The sequence below is a fragment of the Callorhinus ursinus genome, unplaced genomic scaffold (genome assembly GCF_003265705.2).
Source record: "Callorhinus ursinus isolate GAN/ISIS: 27379988/994484 unplaced genomic scaffold, GSC_fseal_2.0 scaffold2, whole genome shotgun sequence".
Lineage (NCBI taxonomy): Eukaryota > Metazoa > Chordata > Mammalia > Carnivora > Otariidae > Callorhinus > Callorhinus ursinus.
The window spans coordinates 26,676,167-26,696,969 of NW_027397064.1; the positions used below are offsets into that span (position 1 = coordinate 26,676,167).

The window sequence follows — 20,803 nt, forward strand, 5'->3', positions numbered from 1 at the left end:
TTATAAATACAGTGCATTTATAAAGGCAGTCCTCGCCCGTGAGACTGCTGCCATTGTTTTTTGAAGCCACTTGGTCACTTGAATAGATGGCTAGCATCTCCACCTGGACGCATTTCTTACCAAGCCTCTTGTTAGGTGTCTGGTTAATACTGTGTAATCATCTTTTCGCTAAGCATTTCTGACAGCCTACTTTTTTGTTAATTGGAGGGGGTAATGCTCATCATTGTTTAACTCGTGTTGTAATTTTCTAACTATATAAAACAAAGAAGAACTTTGTTTTTCTCCATACATATGTATGCATGTTTACTTTTTAATAAAATGTGCATTATAGAAAATATGAAAAGTACACCAAAAGTACAAAGAAGAAAATTCTCCATACATATGTATGCATGTTTACTTTTTAATAAAATTGACAATATATTGAATACATGGTTTTATATCCAGCTTTTTTATCACATCATATCAGAATAAGTTGATAGATAAGCTTTAATGGGCGGCTCCTTTAACAGGAAAAAAATTTTATTGGTTCTAAAATCTTTAAAATCCATTTTAAAAATAGAGGCAGACTGGCCCACTGATTTGCTGTGTGACCTTTGACAAGCCACCCCTCACCTCTGGATTTGCCTACCTGATATATGACACTGTTTTAAGCTCTTACCGACAAAGAAGTTAGAACTTTACTTCATTCAGCTCCTTTGCTTAGCATTTTATATTAGTCTGTTTGCTAGTTTGTCATGATGTTTTCAGCGAGGTTGACTATTTTTGATACAGTTTACCTATAGAGATTAAGATATAAATGCAAATTGTGATTCAGTCTACCATTTTGAAATAATGTCAGCTCCGTGAGGAAATGGACTTTTTTCTGTTCTGCTCACTGCTCAATTATCTGCATTTAGAACAGCACATAGTAAATGCTCAATAAATAATTCATGAAGCGTTTGCTTTATTTTTAGTTTTTCAAATATGTGCTTTTCCACGTATTTTATTTTAAATAAATTTCAACGAAACTGTCTACTTAAATGTAGACATTACCAAGAAACATGACTTTATTGAATGATAGCTAGCTTTCTATCATATATTAGGGATAGATTTGTTTTTCTGGCCCAGTGAAAACTTTCATGTCAAAAACTTGAGTCTTGCTAAGCCACTCAGATAATTTAATTTTCAAAACAACTTTTTGGTTACTTTGTAGTGTGTGTTTTTTCCTTCCCCATGCGACTGTAAATAAGTAACCTGAATACACAATAGGGAAGAGAGGAGTGTTTACCTTTCCGTACAAAAAACGTTGACTCTTCAGCCTGAGCAGTATGTTCTGAAATGAACTGTATTATGCTTTAGAATTACGAAAGGTACAATAGTAACTTAGTTTTGTCAGTATATGTTTTTGATATTGTGAGACTTTTTTCACCTAACTAATTATGGGAGGACAGATAGCAAGATCTTGTTAAACTTGTCTTTTAAAAATCCTTTTTTTGTTTGTTTGTTTTCATTTCGGCATCTAAAGTATATTATCATGTCTTTATTAAACTTCTTCAGTATTCTAAATATTAAACCACTCAATGGTGCATCAGGAAGCATCAGCATATGCTATCCATAGCTATCATTAATAATCACCTTCCAGTTCCTAATGCTTTCAAAGCACTTAAAATAGAGAAAAGGCAGTCTATAGATGTTCATTCTCTACCCAGTCGCTGCTTGAACTCAATCATGTCTGCATAGCATAGAGCTTGGGTAGAGTCAGAGAGGAGCTTAGCAGTCATCAGCCCATCACTCCCACCCTCTAACATGCCCCCTCCCCCCTCCCCAGAGAAGCAGGCATCCCCACTCAACACCACAGCTGTAGCTCCTGGGAGAGGCGGGCTGTTGAATTCCAGTACAGTCTGCTTTCTGCCTGTCCTTGTCCTCCCAGCACTAGGCTCACATTTGAGGGAATGCGCAAACTACCTTAGGAGGGCAAAAGACTATACCACGTACCTTTAACTGATCTCACTTCTGGTGATGCTTGGTGGTCGGATGGTGGGGAGAGGTTCTCCACAAAAATAATGGGATGAATTTTGTAAACTTTTGATGAGAAAACAGGAAAAGATAGCATTTAACAAGCAGTAATTCATGTGAAAAACAGAAATGTGGGGATCTCCTTTTATAAAACCAATAATAGACTGACTTGCAAGTCACGAGCCAATGACTGATTCAAAGACAACATTGGAAGCCACTAACTTGAGCTGACTTAAACTGAAAAATCTAGTTTGGCCTTGAGAGGTGGGAAGCTGAAGTATATTAAAGCCCTTCTTTAAGAGGAGTTAACACTTTTTTCTAGAAAGAATCCTTGATGGTGGAGAAAGGAAATTTAAATTAAAAGACTTAGCTGAAAAGCAGCTTACATCAATGATTTGAAAGAAAATTTTCAGAATTGAGAATGAAAAGAGATAGGCAAATTTTCCTTGGCAGTGGGGAAGGTGTGGGGGCAGGGTGGAAGGGTAAGGGGGATAGTGAAGCCTGAGGTAACCTCAGGGGGAACATGGTTTTCATACAACACTTGAAAGAGACACCAGCCAAGAGTCTTAGGCACAGAAATGCATGTCCAAGCAGCAAGCAAGAAAGATGACTTTTCCTTCCTTCAGTTTCACTGACAATGTAGTTAAGGTCTCCTGTTTTAAAAGAGAGAGACCTAATCAGGGGAACCTTAATATTTAGAAAGTACCTAAGAGCAGTACTTAACCCTTCTCCCCTCCTCACCTAACCCTACCCACAAGGTTCATACTTCAGTTTTTCTCCCTGAGGGGGAGAAGGGAGAACTGGAGAACTTACCCAGGCCACTGTTCAGAGAAATGAAGGAGAAAAGGCTTAGTTATTAGTTAGCATAGCACTTTGCTAACCAGACCTAAGCTAAAGGCTCCCGTTGGCTTTCCCCAGTGAGCAACTACGTTACTGCCTTTGAGAATTTCCTTTACTGATAGACTAGCATCTAGCCTTCTCTACCCTGTTCCTGTCTTAGGAATATCCATGTTCAAGGACAGAACATTTTCAGTGACTGCGAGGTGTCTTACATGTCTATTTATTGCTTGCGTACATAGGTAGCATAACTAGTTTTCTTAGTATAATTATCAGTTCTATCCAATTTTTACTCATATGCAGAGTAAAAATGTTCTAAATAATGTTCGCACTGAATGAAAGGGACTGTTAAACATGCATTCTTTGTCACATCTTCCTTTGTTCAATGATAATGTATACCATACTTTAAGTATTGCAGTTATTTTCCCAAGATAATACATCTCGGTTCCTGCAAAGTAGGATAATTTTAATTACTAAGAGTGTATACATTATTAAATAATTGTATCATGTTTCCTAATTTTATAAACATGTAAACAGGCTATTAGTTTACCTTACCAAATTTATACAATACCTTTATCACTACATAAAGATGAAAAAAAAAATCAAAAAGTCAAATATCTAAAGCCAGGATTAGTCCTTGACCACTTGGGATGTTTACACAGGTGCTTTTCATTTTACATAAACCTTATAAATTATACTATAAATTTTTTAAATTAGTTGATTATATACATTTCAAAAAATTTTTTATTTAACATTCAGATGGGTGGCAGTAAACTTTCCTCATGATTCAATGTAGAATTTGACCTCTCAAGTTGTTTACATGAAGGGAGACTGTTTTCATTAGATATAAAAATGTATTATATACTACGCAGTACAGTGCTGGCATGGGAACAGACAGATCAACAGAACATGATTTCAGAAATAACGCAAATAGACCCAAGTAATATGGGAATGTAGTACATGATAAAGGTGCACAGCAAATTAGCAAAACAAAAGATGGAACATTCCTTAAAAGAAACTGGGAATTAGACAGCCATTTGGAGAAAGAAAAATAATGCCGGATTTTACCATACTCTTTATATCAGGATCAATTCCAGATGGATCAAGTATTTTGATATAAAAATAAAACCCATAAAGTGCTAGAAGAAAAGATGGGTGAATATTTTTATAATCTTAAGTGGGGAAGGTCTTTCTAAGCTTGACACAAACCCAGAAGCCGTGGAAGCAAAATGCTTTTAAATATATTTTTAAAAAGTTAAATGCTTAAAGTTCTGTAAAGACAAATGTAAACAGGAAACTTGGAGAGACATTTTTAACACATTTAACGAAGTATTAATTAATTTCCTGAATATAAAAAATCTTCAAAACTCAGTAAGTAAAAGTCATTAGACAATGGGCAAAGGACATGAACTGATTTACTGAAAAAATATGCAAATGGCCAATATCTGAATAGCTTAATATCATGTCTAATTGAAGAAAGTAAAATGAGGTTCTTACCTATCAGCTATGAGGAAATATTAATGGATATGAAATGCAAAGCTCAATATTAAAGCATGAGTTAATACCACTTTTCATTTTCATTTTGCAAAGTCCATATTTTTGTTCTAAATATTTACAACAGTGCTGTCTAATATGTTAGCCCTGCTGTCTTTGGAGACAATTGTCCTAGAGTGGCAGTTTTCAAACTTCCATATTCATCAAAATTCTCTGGAGGGCTTGTTCAAACACAGGTTGCCAGATCCCACCCTAGAATTTATGATGCAGTAAGTCTGGAGTGGCACCCAATAATTTTCATTTCTAACATTTTCTGGTGATGCTGGTCTGGCTGGTCCAGGGACCACACTTTGAAAACCACTGGCCCAGAACACATTGAGTATTAGAAAATTATGTGATATCATCTTGTTAAGAGAATTGTATTGGTGGGAGGAGACAAATTAGGGGAGCAATCTAAAGTAATGACAAAACACTTTGGATCTTTCATGTGAATGTCTTTCTCCTTCTAAATTTATATCACTAACTCATTCCTAAGCAATCAATCATGTTCATAAATTTAGGTATGGTTTACCTTCTAAATTTTCTGCATTGTACCCATCCCTGAAAATGTCTTTATCTCCTCTCACCAATATAGTTCTCTTAACGAGATGATGGAGTATTAATGAGAAGTTCTTGTCACATCCACAAATTAGCAAGGAGCATTTATTAAGCATTTGCACGAAAGATAATGTGATTTACTGCTCCCAATAGGATAGCAAAATTAACAAATGAATTAATTAACCCTTGTTTACATTCTCTTTCAAAGCCAAGATTTTAAGTAAAGCTTTTGTCAAAGCTATTAACTGAGCTTGGTTTACAAACTAAAAGTGCAAGACTTGTGAAAGCCAAAGGCTTTGTGGTCCGGAATCAGGGAAAAACTCTTCCTTAATTAACTCTGGGGATGAAAAGGTAAATAAGAAGATCACTGCAGGGCATACCAATTGTTCTTCCCATGATTTGAGTCTTAGCAAGTATTTGAGAGTATGCTGAATAACCAAAAGGACCATGGGGCTAGTAACAGGGGAAAGAGAGCCAGATTTCAAGTCCGAAGACTGGAATCAAGGCCAGAGTCGATCACACACTTACCAGTCTGGGGACCTGAGAAGCCACCAGTTACTTTATTTTATTACCTTATTTCTTTTTATCCATTTACTGACTGACCGACTTATTAAAGATGGGAAAACAAATAGTACCTAGCAAAGAGAGGTATTGTAAGGATAATTTATATAAAAACAGGGGCAAAAGGTATAGAGATGTTACCTAATTTAAATGTCCAGCATTGATCTGGGCTGTACTTGTATTTACCGTTCAGAACCAGTGGAATAGCTTTACACATTAGCACATACACACCCACATCCGCCAGACATTTGGCCAAAGGAGCTAGAGCTTTTCCAGTCTCGTACAATTCCAATCAAACTGTATGGATACCTTTTTGCCCCCACCTCCCTAACCCCACCCAAAAAAAGAAAACACACACACACACACACACACACACACACAATGAATAATCCCAAAGGTAGTCCATTTCTCACTCTGCAAGGAGCCACAACAGTTCTGTAATCCAACATTTCCAGACCCTTTGCTCTGTCCCTCCCCATTCCACTTGCTTCCCCTCGGGCCAAAGAGAGGGGCATCTGGAGTGTGTGGATCCTAGTAAGCCTGGCTCAAGGCTTCACCGGCAGAGGCTGTGAAACTTGGACTATCCCCAGCCATCAGCACGTTACTGAAATTGTATGTAACCTTTCTTCATTTTAACCCTGTGCCCCCACAAAAGAAAGCATGTGTTCAACTGTATCATATTTAACTCATTTTCCCTTAGAATGTTTAGTGACATGTTCTGTGTATTCTTCTAAACAGCACACATACCTGTGTACCTACAGTAAGTACCTACATAGCACAGATGTACATACGCATACACCTTATGAAGCAAACTAGAAGTTATTGGCTTATATTCACTCACTCACACAATAACAGGAGAAAACACCAACCCAAAACATTAAAATAACCAGGCCCCAATAACTATCTCCCTTAGCTAAGAGATTTCAATAATCATCTTGGTTTCTTGGAAAAACCAGTAATAGCTGGTGGCTGTGTGGGGCGCCTTACATAGTAGCCATCCGACCAAACTCACTCGCATGCCTGATCGCATGCCCTGATTTCTGCACCCCACCCTAGTTGCTGTGGGTTCGGCAGAGTGGAAATCAGCCAGAGCTCTGCCCTGCTCTGCAGGCCTGTCCTTCCACTTGTCAGAGATCCAGCCAAACTCAAGGCTGACTTTCAATCTAATGAAATATCTGAGGTCATTGCCTGAGCCAAAAATAAAAATGCAGCAGGAGAAGAATCCAACATGAGCAGAGCAGAAGCATTTCAGTGACCTCAACTTGGGGCAGGAGCCTTTAGCAGCTTCCTGTGACCCGCCTGCGTGCAGCTAGACTCTGGAAGACACAGACAAAGCCATCGAGCCTGTCTCTAACTGGCCTCACATCATCAGCATTCCAGAACAGGAAACTGTCCACAGCCAGGAATTCTTGCCGCTTTGCCATATTTGAGAAGCAACCCTGTCCCCCTGCACATAGGTAGTTCTGTCCGTTTGCAGCAGGTTTGTTTCTTGGTTTTGAGGCTGGAAGAAGACCATTGTGTCTGTGGCTATTAGATTTCTAGGGTATGTACCTCTCTGTCACTTGCCATAGGTCAGTGAGCTAATGTTTATAGGTCAAAGACTGTTCATAAAATGTACAGAGTCTCATGTGATGGTGCCTCTTACTAAGAGAATGAGATCTGCGTTGCCCACCCCCCACAGTGGTGGAGCTACACCCCCGCCCCCAGCTCTAGGAAGGGGACCGGTTTGCCAGGGCGCACGTGGACAGTCCATGGCACTGCCCCCTAGAGCTTCCAAAGAAACAGACCTAGAGTTCCTTCTTCCTCATCCCACGTCATATGGTGTACGCGGTGCTGATATGCATACAGGTCACTCCAGTGTATCTGTCCCGTGGTTAAAACACAATTTCTTCCACATAGGACGATCCATGACTGCCACCTCTAGCCAGCCCCCATACCACCCCCAAGTTAAAAACCCCACAACACTGAACCATTCTGGGTTTTTTTTCTTGGGGAGAGAGGGTGCTGATGAGGGTTGGGAACATCCTTAGAAAGGAATCCTTAATGTTTAATTGAGATGTTCTGAGAAAGAGGCAGAGTCAGCTCCTTTTGGCCAAATTCCTGATAACCAGAGCCGTATGTACTAGTCTGCAAGCTATTTCATGGTTTGATTAATCAGTGCAAATAAATAAAATTTAAAGTAGTGCTCTTCACTTTAAGGATCCTCCCATTCAGTCCCAGCTTGTCAGTTTGAGACTTTCCAAGGAGTGGCCAGCAAGGCTGTATTCCCACTCATCTATCCACAGACTTTGGGGCAAGAAAATGTGGAACGAGAAGGGTAAAACCCAGAGTAGTCTTCCCGGGCTGTCGCCCTCCCTCTTGCACAAAATCTGCAAGTTGGAAGAAACCTTGGATAATCCAACCTTCCCTTTTACTTCTGTGGAGAACAAGAGGTCCAGGGATGAAGTAACTTACCCAAGGGCCCAGGGACAATGGGGCCAACCTGGGCCAAGAACTCAGGGCTCCTCACTTCACTGGAGCCCTCCTCTCTGCAGTAAGTGGCCTTGTTAATATTTTTCGGTCTCCTTTTCATTGGAGATGTTGCTGAAACCTAACTGCTTCCCAGTTACATAAAAGCAATTTGCTTTGTGGGGCAAGTACAAGTTTTTGGTTTAGATTTTCTAGATGGCCTACATAGGACATGAAGAAGTAAAGAACACCACAGAGAAACAGCCCAGATGTTCTTGGCCAAAGAGCAAATCCATGCAACTGAGGGTCAACCACCAAGATGGCTTTTGAGGAAGACTAAAAAATCAGAGTGAGTTGATAGAAAGTTAAGGGTTACTAAGCAACGCACAGAATTGTGTCATGGGTATTGACTTCTTATACGATGTTCTAAATTAATTTTCAAAACCACGGGACGGTTAATGCCTGTGAGTTTCAGCTATTTTAACTGAATGATGTATTAAAAATATATATATTTGTGAAAATGAAATGAATAAGTAACACTATGTTGGACCCTATTGGTTGGTAGAAGCCTGCAGTTGACGCTTGGAAATGCCACCCGGGGAGGGCACTGTTTAAAGTACCCCCTGGGTACTCCCTCTATGATGCCTTCTCCAGATAGATTAGGTCAGCGTTTCTCAACTGAGATGATCTCCCTGGCCCTCCCAAGGGACATTTGGACTTTTGGCAGTGGCTAGAGACATCGTTGATTGTCACAACTCGGGGGAAGGGATTGTGACCAGCATCCAGTGGGTAGAGCCGGGGATGCTGCTGAACATCTTGCAGTGCACAGGGCAGCCCCACACAACAGAGAACCATCTGGCCCCAAATGCCAGTAGTGCCGAGGTTGAGATCCCTGGACTCAGTGAAGCAATGGACATTTTCAGGACAAACCCATAGGATGGCTTTGGTCAATAGCAAATGTCTCCCTGTAGTTGCGTTCTCTGGGACACTGGAAAGGAGGACGTAGGTCTTTGTTCTCTGTGGCGTGCAGCAACAACCGGAAGGCAGCGAAACTGCTGATTGCTGGGAGCGGGGACCTCAGAAATGAAGATGAAACTGGCGAGCTTTCATTTGATTTATCGCTCGGGGACACTGAAGGGCATTTCTCTTTCAGTACCTGCTGCAATTTTCTACATGGATGATTGCATTGGTAGATTAACCTTATATATAAGATATGTTCCTGAAAAGTTGTTTGTAAAATCGTATTATAAATACAGTCAGAAAATTCAGTAAACACTAAGGGGCCAGTGAACTCTTTTAAAGTGGAAGGGCCTTTTAAATAATATTTTCAAAGAGGAGCATGCCTATATATTGCACTTTTTAATGCAAATACTTTATTTTTCCTGCACACTTTTCTTACAAAGCTCCATAACTTTTATGTAAGAAACAGTTTCTCTTCCTCCTTCCTTTTCCTGACCTTATTCTTTTCATTTAAAAAAAAAAATCAGGGAGAAAGTTAACAATAGACTGTCTGAATTTGGGAAGGTCATTGATCAGTCTGTCCATTATACAGTTCAAAAGATGACTGCTGGCTTACAAATGGTTAGAAAATAGGACTTGGTTACATTCTGAAATCATTAATTTTTTATCTCAGACTTTTTTTCAGTTACTGACCTTTGGCTAGAAAGAGCAGGTGTACTCAGCCCCTCCGTCACCCCAGGAGTGTTTGTTGCACCAGAAATCCCCAGTAAGACTCAACCTCTTCACTGAAGCAGGGTGCGGAGGTGCCAGGATCAGCAGAGATAAGGGAGTGGTACTGAGGAACCCCATGGTTTTCTCCTTATCAATCACTGCCCTAGGGCAACATCCCTAGGTGTATAAATCACTCACTCAGCAGGGCAAAGGGGGCAGGGAGGAGGAAATTTACTTGATAAGGCTACCATTAGTGTCACTTCAGTGACAGGAGGGTAGAGAGGTGTGACCCAGGGAGGACAGAGCCATTGCCACTGGGGAGGAGCCAGCCCAAACCAGAGGCAGGAGGAGACCTGGGTCTGACCTTCAGCCCCCTGGTAGGAGGGAGGCGCTGAGGGCAGGGAAATGCTAGAGAAGATTCTACCACTGTCGACTCTCCTGACCAGTGTGGCTCCAGCATCAAGAAGGCAGGTACTATAGAGTCATCATGAAAGGTGGTGTCACACCCACCTGCTCATTCCACATACGGTCACCCGTTTTTGTCCCACAGAACCCCAGTGAGTAGGAAGGAGGTCACTGCGAGCAACATTTTACAAATGAGGAGAGCAGACCACCAAGAAAGTCAGTGACTTGCCCAAGGTCACTCAAAGAAAGGGTTGTGATTGGAACAGGAGTCTTCTGACTGGAAGGCCTGCGTTTCCCTCCAGGATGGCGCATTCCCCTCACTCGGATAACCAGGCTTCGGTGGGAACCATGGCTGGGCTGTCAGGAGTCCCGGGTTCTAGTCACAACCTGTCTAACTCACTGGGTCCTCATGAGACAATCACTAAGCCTTCTTAGAGTCTCGGCCTTCTTATCTATGCCAAGAGGGGGTTGATCAAGATGTCCTCAGGTCACGGTGGTGACATCGGTGCCGTCAGACTGCAGGAAGCATCGCTGGAAGACACCAGGAGGCGCTGCTCACCCTGGAAGGCGCAGACTTAGCTGCATTACTGTGCCAGGTGCTCCGCCACACGCTTTATTTGTGATTCCCTTTGAGCCTCACAAGACCTCTCTGAGGGGCATGTTAAGATAAGGTGATTGAAGCTCAGAGAGGTCAAGTGACTTGCACCAGGTCACTGTCACAGACTGCTCAGGCTGTCCTGCAAAATACCACAGACCGGGGGGCTCCAACAACAGACACTCATTGTTCACAGTTCTGGAAGCTGGGAGTCCCAGATCAAGATCCAGCAGGGCATGGTTTCCGGTGAGAGCTTCCTTCATGGCTTGCAGACGGCCACCTTCTTGCTGCGCTACTCACATGGCCTTTCCGCTGGGTACACACACTGGGGGAGAAAGAGAGAAAGCTCTCTGATGTCTCTTCTTTTAAGGGCACCAATCCTATCAGATCAGGGCCCACCCTTATGACCTGATTTAACCTTAATTACTTCCTAAAACCCCTATCTCCAAATGCAGTGTCACTGGGGATTAGGGCTTCAACATCGGCATTTGGTGGCAGGGTGGGGAGGTGGCCACACAATTCAGTGCATAGCAGTCATGCAGCCAGAAAGTGATTTGAAGGTGGGATTTGAAGTCAGGCCATGTCACCGTATTCCTGCTTTCGTAACTACCACTATGATTTACTTGCCCAGAGAGCTGAGCTTGGGCAGAGACTGCCGGGAACAGTGAAGCTTCTGTCTTTTGGTCTCTCAGCTGATCAATACGCCCTTCCTCCCCTCCCTACCCCACCCCACTCCCCACGTCTCTTGCTCCCTGGGTACAAAGGTGGGTGGGAGGATCCTCCTTTCACCAAACTTTCTGAATCCTGAATGGTGCCAGAGCTAAGTCAGTGGCACGCTAGGGAACGGTGCCCTGAAGACCGTCCTATGTTGCAGGACTGAAGCCCAAGATCCTAGAGGAAAACCAACAGAAGCCCAAGCTGAGCCCTGAGGACTGCTTCCTGCAGAGTCATCTTTGAACCCAGCCTAGTGCTGGACCCTCCAGGGACTGCTACTGGTTGCACTAATTCCCTGGGCTCCTGAGATGAGGGAGTAGTTGCTTGTCACTCCCGAATGGCAGGATGGGCATGGTAATCTGCACTGGCCAGCCACCTCCTGGGGCAGCCATAGTTGCGCTTGTCAGTTCCTCATTATTAAAGACTTTGCCGTAAAAACAAGCCATTTGGACTCCTGTACAGGCTTCCACCAAGCCAGACAATAAACTAGTCATCCACCTGGAATGCCTCCTCTCTATAAATTACAGTATCTGAGTGTTTTCTTTAGAAACTTTTCTTTTCCCCACTTTCTCATGCTTTACTCTTTCCACTTGTGTTACAAAGATGGGCTTACAGTGGTGGGGGTTTTCCCAATTTTTAAAAAACTCCGAAGGACAATAGATCTGAGGATAACATTCAGAAAATGAAAATGTGTCATTTTATCTGTCCAAACTGTTAAATGAGGGCAAAGAGTAACGGGGACCCACTCAGTCCCTGTTTACAGAAGTGGGGAGCTACATTTTCACTGCGGTCACGCTGGGGTTGGTGTTCAGAGCACTTGCAGTTGGTGAAACACCTCACTCCCGTTCTCTGTCACTTCACCCCAGGGCCAATGGAGGGGAAACTTCCAGAGCTCTGGCCATTGTCACCGTGATCACACCATTGCTAGTTGACTGCTGACCCCTCTCCGCCGTAAGCCATAAGCCTCGCCGCAGCCAGTTCTAATCAGGAAAAAAAAAAAAAAATTCAACCTTGAGCATCTTGGAAAAGGGAAGAGCCCATTTCTGTGAGTCTCTCTCTTCCCGGTGGCAGGGCTCCCCGGAATAAACGTTGTCCTCTGAGCAGCACAGAGGCCACTGGGTTTCAGATGCTTGTGTCATGCTCCTTCCCACCTTGTTCATCATCTCCGTGGTTGGTTTTTGCAGGTGTGAAAGCTGTGGAGCCGTTTTCCATTCTGAATGCAAAGAGAAGTCCGTCCCCTGCCCGAGGTGTGTCCGCAGGGAGCTGCAGAAGAAGCAGAAATCTTTCTGGCGGAGGCTGAACATGGACGAGAGCCTGGAGGAGGCTTGCAACATGTTCGAGCTGTCCTACCAGAACAGCTGAGTCAGCAGGGGCCTGAGGCCAGGGATTGACCTCGGGCTGATGTAGCAGCCGGCAGCTTCCCAGCTAGCCCGTTGGATCCCTTTGGAAGAAGAGGATGTCTCATCTTCAGCTAGACAATAGATGTAGATTTACATACATATCCACACCTCCCAATGCGTCCTGTATGTATGTTCTGTGTAAATCGCTGTCCAAAAGGTCCGGGAAGCCTCTGTGGCTCAAAAAACTACCAGCAGAGGCTTCAAAAAAAAAAAAAAAAAAAAACCCCACCAATAGCTGAATTACATTTAGCCATGAATTTCAGCAGCTCGCTCCCAAGCAAAACGTGGTTTACACACAATGCTTTATAGGTCAGACTTGTTTTTTCCTTTTTTTTTTTTTTTTTTTGGTTCTCAGGGGCCATTTTATTACACAGGACACAGGAGGAAGCACTTCCTACAGAACCACAGAACTTCGGGTTATTTTGTGTTATTTATTTTTAGCAGAGGGCGGAACAACTGAGGCAAGCACGCACCGCCGTCCGTTTCAGAATACCGGGGCGCCGCCTGGGCCACTGCGGGGCCGCGCGTCCCTGACGCCGTCACCGCAGTCTCCACCACGCAGGTGGGGGGCACCTAAGCCAAGCCAAACGGCCCAGAGATGAGGCGTGCGCGCTCCGACATAAAGCATGCACCCCCTAATTTATGAGGAGAGCCCCTTCTGGTTTTGAGGTTGATCTCCGGTTTTTTGCTGAGAGAAAAGACCTCCGAGACCAATGAGTGCAGGTGTGGGTCTGTTTGCTGGTACGAATCCCAGAGCCCCCTAATGATGCAGTGCCCCACCATAGTTGGCGGAAAACCTAGCTTTCTGAAGAGCAGTTTTCCCGGGCTTCATGGGTAATATTTATGATGTTGTAATGGTGCCGGCCTGAGGACATTTCCTGCATTGTGGTTAAATGCATCGGTGTGAAGACTGGTGGAGATAATGCGTACATGCTATGAGGTGGTCTTCAGTTTCTTTTCACAGAATCTTGTGTAGGCATTTCGTACCTTAATTATTTTAAATGCTTTATTTCTCATTGTTTTTCATTGCACTTTCATTTGGACCTTTAATTTGTCAATTTAACCGCTTCCACTTTCACATTTTTAAAATTGTTCACAAAATCAAAGTAACATGGGACTTCAAAACACCCATGCTAGGCTATTAAGAAAATACCAAACTTACAAATATAATGAATTCAGTGTAATAATATTGTTTAATTAAATATATAGACACACATATTATTGCCACCTTAAAGTGAAACAGAACGTGCTAAAATCATATCATAGGAATAGGAACTATAACGAATTGCTTCGCCACTTGGCCGAGTAGGGGGCCCCCACAGCAGTGGCTGTGGCCAAAACGTCAGGTAGGACAGCGCTGGAGATCATGGCTCTGGTGCTCCCACCGGAACTCTTCCCAGAACAGAAAGATACACTGCTATTGAAACAGTTTTCAGCAGACTGCCTGAGGAGACTGTGTATGTTTCCACTGAGCAGATGCCCCCATGCCTTCCTGGTTTGGTAGTTTCACTACTGTTAGGATCTAGAGCATCAGTGGCTCACAAAGTACAGGATACATTTAACCCCATTGCCACTTTCCCCCCGACACCTTGCTCCCTCCAGATCCTAACTCTTGATACCTCCATCCATTTAGAGGCGAGACATTTCAGACAGACTTGTGCACACCGCCAGTTCCTTGGGCCCCGGACCCCACGCTTCATTTACTTTCCCGTTCTACAGCAGCTGTGACCAAGGGCATAAAAACTTGCTAAAAGGCCAAGGCCCCCTTCATGAGGAAACCTTATGGAGCTTTTTATTCTTGGAAAAACAGGTTGACTTTTCCCCCACCCCAGTTATAAAGAGTGTTGCACACAGAAGATAAAGGGTGGAAAATCTCAAACAAGCACTTGGCACACAGGCGAACAAGTCTGATCCTCTCCTCCTTTTTCCTCCCCTTCGTGAAACACAGTATTTATATTTTCCAGCCTCAGAGAAGATAGCAGAACATGATCTTTCACAAGAGAATTATAGACCTGCTTATTATAAAACAGATGTGCTCCGATGGCAAAGTGCCTTTTCCCTCCGCCCCCAGCTCCCTGTCACCGTAGCTCACTTCTGCCTTCGCCGTAATTACCGTACCCGTGATCCCGACTGTCGGCGAGGCCGTCCCCAGCACACTGCGCTCGGAGCCCTGAGGCGCAGCCCCCCTCCTCCCCGTCCAGCACGCTTGCTCTACCGACAGAACTACCTGCCCCACCTCACAGGCACCTAGCGTCTGGTCTGCCGAGGCCGTGAGGTTCTGGATCCCTGTTCTAAAGGCCTTTGTCTTCACAGGTGCCCACATAGAGGGTCCTGCTAAATATGGGCCTCCCCTGGGAACTCCTAAGGGGAACCTTCTATCCACATCGCTTTCTGCGTATTTTCAATAGAGGGAAAAAAAAAATATATATATATATATATACACACACATACATATATATAGGAGAGGTACTATCGCCATCAGCTACCCATAAGTAGGACTATATCCCAGCCGCTTCTGTTTTCTCTCCTTTTTGTATGCCCCCAACAGCCCGGCCAGTGCCGCCTGCCAGCCTGCACAGCCACCACCACCCAAATCTGATAGGACACCGTGGAGCCAGCTTCGGAATCGGGTCTGTCCTGAAAAATTCAAAATTGCTGTTTTCTAGCCCAGAACGCCTTAGAGCACATGAACGCCCTTACTGTTTTCCACCCAAACAAATGACTTGGTGCACTGTTAGGTAATTGTTCCACTGCTTAGAAACTGTCGAAACAAAAGCAAATCCGTGGATTACCACCTCCCTAAGACCAAGCTAATACCTGCTTTCCCTCACATTCCCTCTCTCATCCCATCTGAAATAGCTCACACATAAAACACACGAGAAAATGGCCAATTAATCTCCTAGAGCTGGCGGCTGACTCAGGGGAACCTCTTTTCACTTGAAAGGCCCATTCCCTGGTGGATCACTGGAGGAAATCCCTCCTAACGGTGCCAGAAACTCATGTGTGAGACCGTCCAACCCTGGTAAAATGTTGGCACCTAACCCTGCAGGAGAGAAGCCAGTTCCCAAAATAGACCTCACTTGTACCACTGAGGCCACAAAGTACTTTAAAAGCAGTCAACTGGAATCGCATCGTGTTCTTTCCAGGGCTGATTTTCCCCAAAGTTGAAAGCCTCTTTATGTGAAAACCACGTCAACGCCCGTCATCCCCCTTTGCTTCCCTGCCTTTCAGGGGACCGTATTACCCTTCCTTTCCTATCCGTAGGACTAAAGAGTGATACTCTTCGGAGCTTGCACACTTGATTCGCTGAGGGGGTAATCGTTTTTGGATTCTACTAGACTAGGCCTCCACCAAAAAGGGAATCTCAGTGGTGTTGGGGATTTGTGGTTTCCAACTAACTCAGTGGGATCTCAGACTCCTGCAAAGGGACTGTGCCATGACTTCCTTCCGGGGCAGCGAGCACCCTGGCGTTGACCTCACTCCGGCAGCCAAAGGCAGTCTTTGCGAAGCTAGAGAGAGTCCACCTTGATGAGGTCTGGCCTCTGGTGTGGTCACTGCGGGTGTACACCCTGGACATTGACGCTGGACGGTTTCTCCCTGTGCCTCCCTGGAAAGTCTTAGCTTCCAACCCTGGGGGTTTGTTCTCCACCTATTGGCCCAAAGAGGCCATGTGGGAATTACAGAATCGGGGTATGACCAGATGCCACACTGAACACTTCCTGCAAAGAGAGGCATTATCGGAGGAAGCCAAGATACGGTTGCTCCTAATTTAGGGTGAAGCCAGTACTGCTGTTCCTGAGTTTGGGCAGAAGTGTTCATCCCCACCGCTCTGCCGCGCTCTACGGAAATAACTGCATTAGGAAGTCATTCTTCAACTCTTGACTCTAAGACTGCTGAGAGTCAATACAGAGGTTATTTTATTTTTTTACTTTTCCCAGTAAAGAGCGATGCATACAACTTCCCCCTTATTTCTTGAATTTTCTGTCTCCATACTTTCTTTACTCTACAATAATGTCAGAAAGGAGAGAATTTGGGGCGAAACACAAATGAACACTCTTTCCTAGGCATGAACTGAGTCAGTAGAGGTACCATTTTCCTTCCGTTGGTACTTGCTATCAGCTGGGCGTTAGCATGCTGTGTACCTCGGACCATTCTTCTAACCCCGCATCTAGTAGAACTCACTGCTCGAGGTAGAGCCCGGTGATGGGTGAATAAGCCCCGCGCAGTTCATTTAAGCAGACGAGTGTTGGTTTCTGTCATGGGGCACAGTTAAGTCCTAGCACCCAGCAATTCCCAATGGTAGACAATTCTAATTTCATTGTATTCAGACCGTCTGACTTGAAGGGTTTTCTTTGGTGTGTCTTAGGGGGTGCATGCCAAGGTCAAATCTAAGTCACTGTTAAACTCTAGGTAAAAGAAGTGTGGAATGCCCTCCTCAGCACAACCATGGTTGTCAGGGGTTTTATTTAAAACGGGTTCCCGGTGATCGTGTTACGGGGCACTCTCATCAAGTGGCCTCCAAAGTGACAGAAGGCATTTTTCAACTCAAGGAAAGGGGACAACTGCTATTTCGCTTTGGTTCCTCCCTATGGAAAGAGAAGCCACCTTGTTAGAAAGGGATGGAACGAAGCCACGGTCGTTGCCCAGGGTAGAAGATTCAAGCGCCTACAGCAATTCTAAGCGCGGTGAAGACTCCCTTCTCTTGGCCATAGCGCTGTAGACCAGCCTCTTCCCCCTCCCCTTGATCTCATCGCCCTCCTCCTGAGCCGGGGTCAGGCCTCCTGGCCAGAAAGCCGGCCACAGACCCGGCAGACCGTGGGAGCCTGCACTCCTCCTCCATGCTGGGCTTCCGCCCTGTCTTTCCCCGTAGGAGTGCCTTACAGTACTGCCTCGTGCTTCTAGTCTCCTCCGTGGACCCACTTGAAGCCTGCAGGGCCCTTTGCCTCAACACAGATCACTCTGCTTCTTCCCTGCTGGCCACTCTTCATACAGATGCGCTCGGAACCTGCACATTCCACAAGCATGGCAGACCTTTCACCTTTGTTTAACCTGGTGCCTTAACCTCACGAGGGAAGGATTTCTTTGGGGAACACACTGCTAAAGTAGAATGGTAGATACGTGGGCTTCTTAGCTCTGTGGACACTTATACCAGGAAATACAAAAGACACAACCACATAATGTTTTAACTTTGTTTTATGCTGTTTTCTTTTTTTTTTTTAATCACTCTTTTTATTTGCTTGCTTGCTTTCTTTAACCAAACTCAGGGGAATGTATGTCATGATGTCACCAAGGCCAATGAGTAGAGGAATTAAACCAGTTCTCCGTAAAGTCGGTGAACTTAGCCTTTCTTCGGGTCAAAAAATTACACAAACACAGAATTTTCTTTTCTTTTACTGTATAAAGTTTTTCTTTTTTACTTCGCCCCCTGTTTTCCAAGTAGGAGGTGGGAAGCCTCTGGGACACATTGCGATAAAAATGTTTCTGGGTGGCGTGGGCAGTCCACCAAGCTATTAAATTTGGCTTTTGCTGCTGGAGGCCTAGGTTCTGATTTCGGTCACCTACCACAATCTTATTTTGAATAGCCAGAAGCCTACCATACAAGATTGGGGGTGGGGGGTGGGGAACCTGTCTTCAAGGAATAGTAAAAGGAGGGAAAACGTTTAGTTTGCAAATGAAGAGCACTGAACCTGGTGCAGAAGAGTTCTGCTCCACTCGTTCCTCGGCTCCTGGGTCAGATCCGTGTCGTTTTCCCTTAGTTCTGCTCGTGCAGTACAGAATTAGCTACAATTCTAGGTTTGGGCTATTATATCACTCTGTGTTGAGCTATTTGAAATGTGCGAATACACACACACACACGTTGTTTCTGTTTTCTGGAATGTATTGCCTTTTGTTTTGGCATAACTTATACATATTTTTGTTTATATCATTTTTAAATATCAGTAACTGTAATAATATAAGATAAAGTTGTGTTGTTGACAAAAGTCCGAGTTTTTATGGTCATCTGTCATATAATTTAAGTGCACCAGTTCCTAATGTATAAAGTTATCTCTCTCTCAATAAACAATACAGAAAGTACTTTTTGTTCTCATAACAACTTCTTTAAAATACTGTTTTCACGGCCGTCGGGGGGCGGGGCGGTGAAAGCCCGAGATGAGCTCTGGATGTTAATTCAAAGTCAAGATTTGAGCTTTATTGAAAGTGAGCTACGAGGACTTTAAAATCTCTCTTAATCTTGTAGATTTGGGTTTTTCTAAATTCATCAACTCATAATACCCTCATCAGCCCGTCCTATGCTTCTGAAGAATATAGTGTAATTTTTTAAAAATGCAAATGTAGTATTATGGGTCTTGTTTGCGAAATCGGCATGATTTCCTTCAGGTCTGAGACAAACCTGCCAAAGCGCATGCGTGGAAGGCCTTCCTACCATACAAAGTTCCGCCCCAAGCCTCCTCGCCCTCGTTTCGTCTTGCCACCATGCTCTCCAAATTAGATGGACAAGTGGCAGGCAGTAAGCCACTAGGCAAAGATGCTGGTCTTCCTGAAGAGCACATTCAGGGGGCAAAAAGTGAAGAGTAGAGTAGGTGTTTATGTGAAAGATAGCAGTCCTCTGGTGTTGAGATGTGATCGGGAGTATCTGCGCTCCCTAGCCTGGGCTGGTCCTTGCTTTGCCACCACAACGGCCATGGGGTGCAACACCTGTCCGCTAGGAAACTTTCAAAACACCCTTTAAACTCACTTTCTCAAAGACAGACATTGAAGACTAGTAAAGGTGCTTCTGGTTAAACATTTACCAAAGGTGAACCCTGAGCCTCACTCCCCAAGACATACCTGTGTTCATGCCCAGCCTCTCTGCCTCCTCCCTCAGTAAACCAACTGGGGCTCACGCCCGTTCTGTCCAAGAAATAACTGGACTTCATCCTCACAAGACACCTGCTACAATCAGTGATAAAGAGAAACAAGTTAATGTTTCACAGAACCAAACCAGACACTCGATCTGGTCAGAGCCAGGATTCACTGGATTCCCAGCGCTGGTTAGCTTTCCCCAAGCTGTAGTAAACTGGAGCGAATGGGTAACTCCAGCAGGCTTGGCATTATCAGAGAGAAGATATGCAAAGATGTTTTCAGAAGGATGGAAAGCGACAGGATTTTGTTCCTGTCTCCCCACCCCCAGGAGATGATGACTTGAATCTCCCCTCATTGTTTCCCCTGTCCTGTCCTTTGATGATGGCTTTAATCAGCGGTTCCCACATCAGACACAGGAAAACAAAAGCAAAATGTTAGGACCCCATCACAGACAACTGAATCCGAATCTCTCTGGATGGGGCCTGAGTGTTTATTTCTTAAAAGCTCCCTGGGTGATTCTCATGTGTTCTGAAAGTTAAGAACCACTAGATGAAATGAAGCAAGTTGCCCTGAAATAAACATTTGCTTGGCATCCCGGTGGTCGGCAGTGGGAAGGGCAGCAAAGGGATGTGGACGGACTGCGTGGCCTTAGTTGCCCTCTAGCTAACAGCTGCTGCCACCCTTCTTCCCAGCAGACACAGAAGAGTACTTCGGAACTTGCCGCGCAGAGGTTGCAATCGTTTCCATAAAACCTCACCTTTATACCCCCTTTATTTTCTTCCAGGGTGCGGTCAGCTTCTATTTCTCTAGTATATACTATCACCAGACAGACTGGTGAAAGGAAGTGGCCAGGTCATGGGCACAGGTGACTAAGCTGGCTACAAAGGGAGCCTTGTATTCTCCCTTCCACTTTTTCATTCCTCCTGGTTCTGCTGCACTTGTCCCCACACGCATGCGTGTGAGAGTCTGCTCCCAGTTCAGGCCTATCCAGTGACCTTGACCCTCATCACTCTCGAGAGTGGTGTTTAAAATGGAAAAGCACCAGTTGCTTCTTGCCCAGAAAGATCTGGGAAATTCATGAACTCTGGGGCTGCGTCCAGATTTGCCTTGGTTCAGTAGAAGAACTAGACTTAAAATGAACCAGAGTCCTTCCAAATGCAGGCACCTATTGAACTGCCGACTTTCAGCCTCAACTGCCAGTTACGGGTGAATAGAAGCAGCCAGTTCTTCCCTCTTCTCCCTT

General features: G+C 44.4%; 1 protein-coding gene across 5 annotated transcripts in view; it reads left to right on the plus strand.

Annotated features, from left to right (window-relative positions):
- The window catches only part of PLEKHM3 (pleckstrin homology domain containing M3), a 179,228-nt gene extending 160,436 nt beyond the window's left edge, over positions 1 to 18,792 (plus strand). For 2 of the 5 annotated variants that reach the window (XM_025892494.2, XM_025892513.2), the window contains exon 8: positions 12,502 to 18,792. In XM_025892494.2, coding sequence (XP_025748279.1) covers positions 12,502 to 12,679 — 178 coding nt within the window. In that variant the 3' untranslated portion in view covers positions 12,680 to 18,792. The other 3 variants (XR_003212235.2, XR_012374419.1, XM_025892530.2) reach the window with 3 other exon arrangements.
- Positions 18,793 to 20,803: the final 2,011 nt, after the last annotated feature.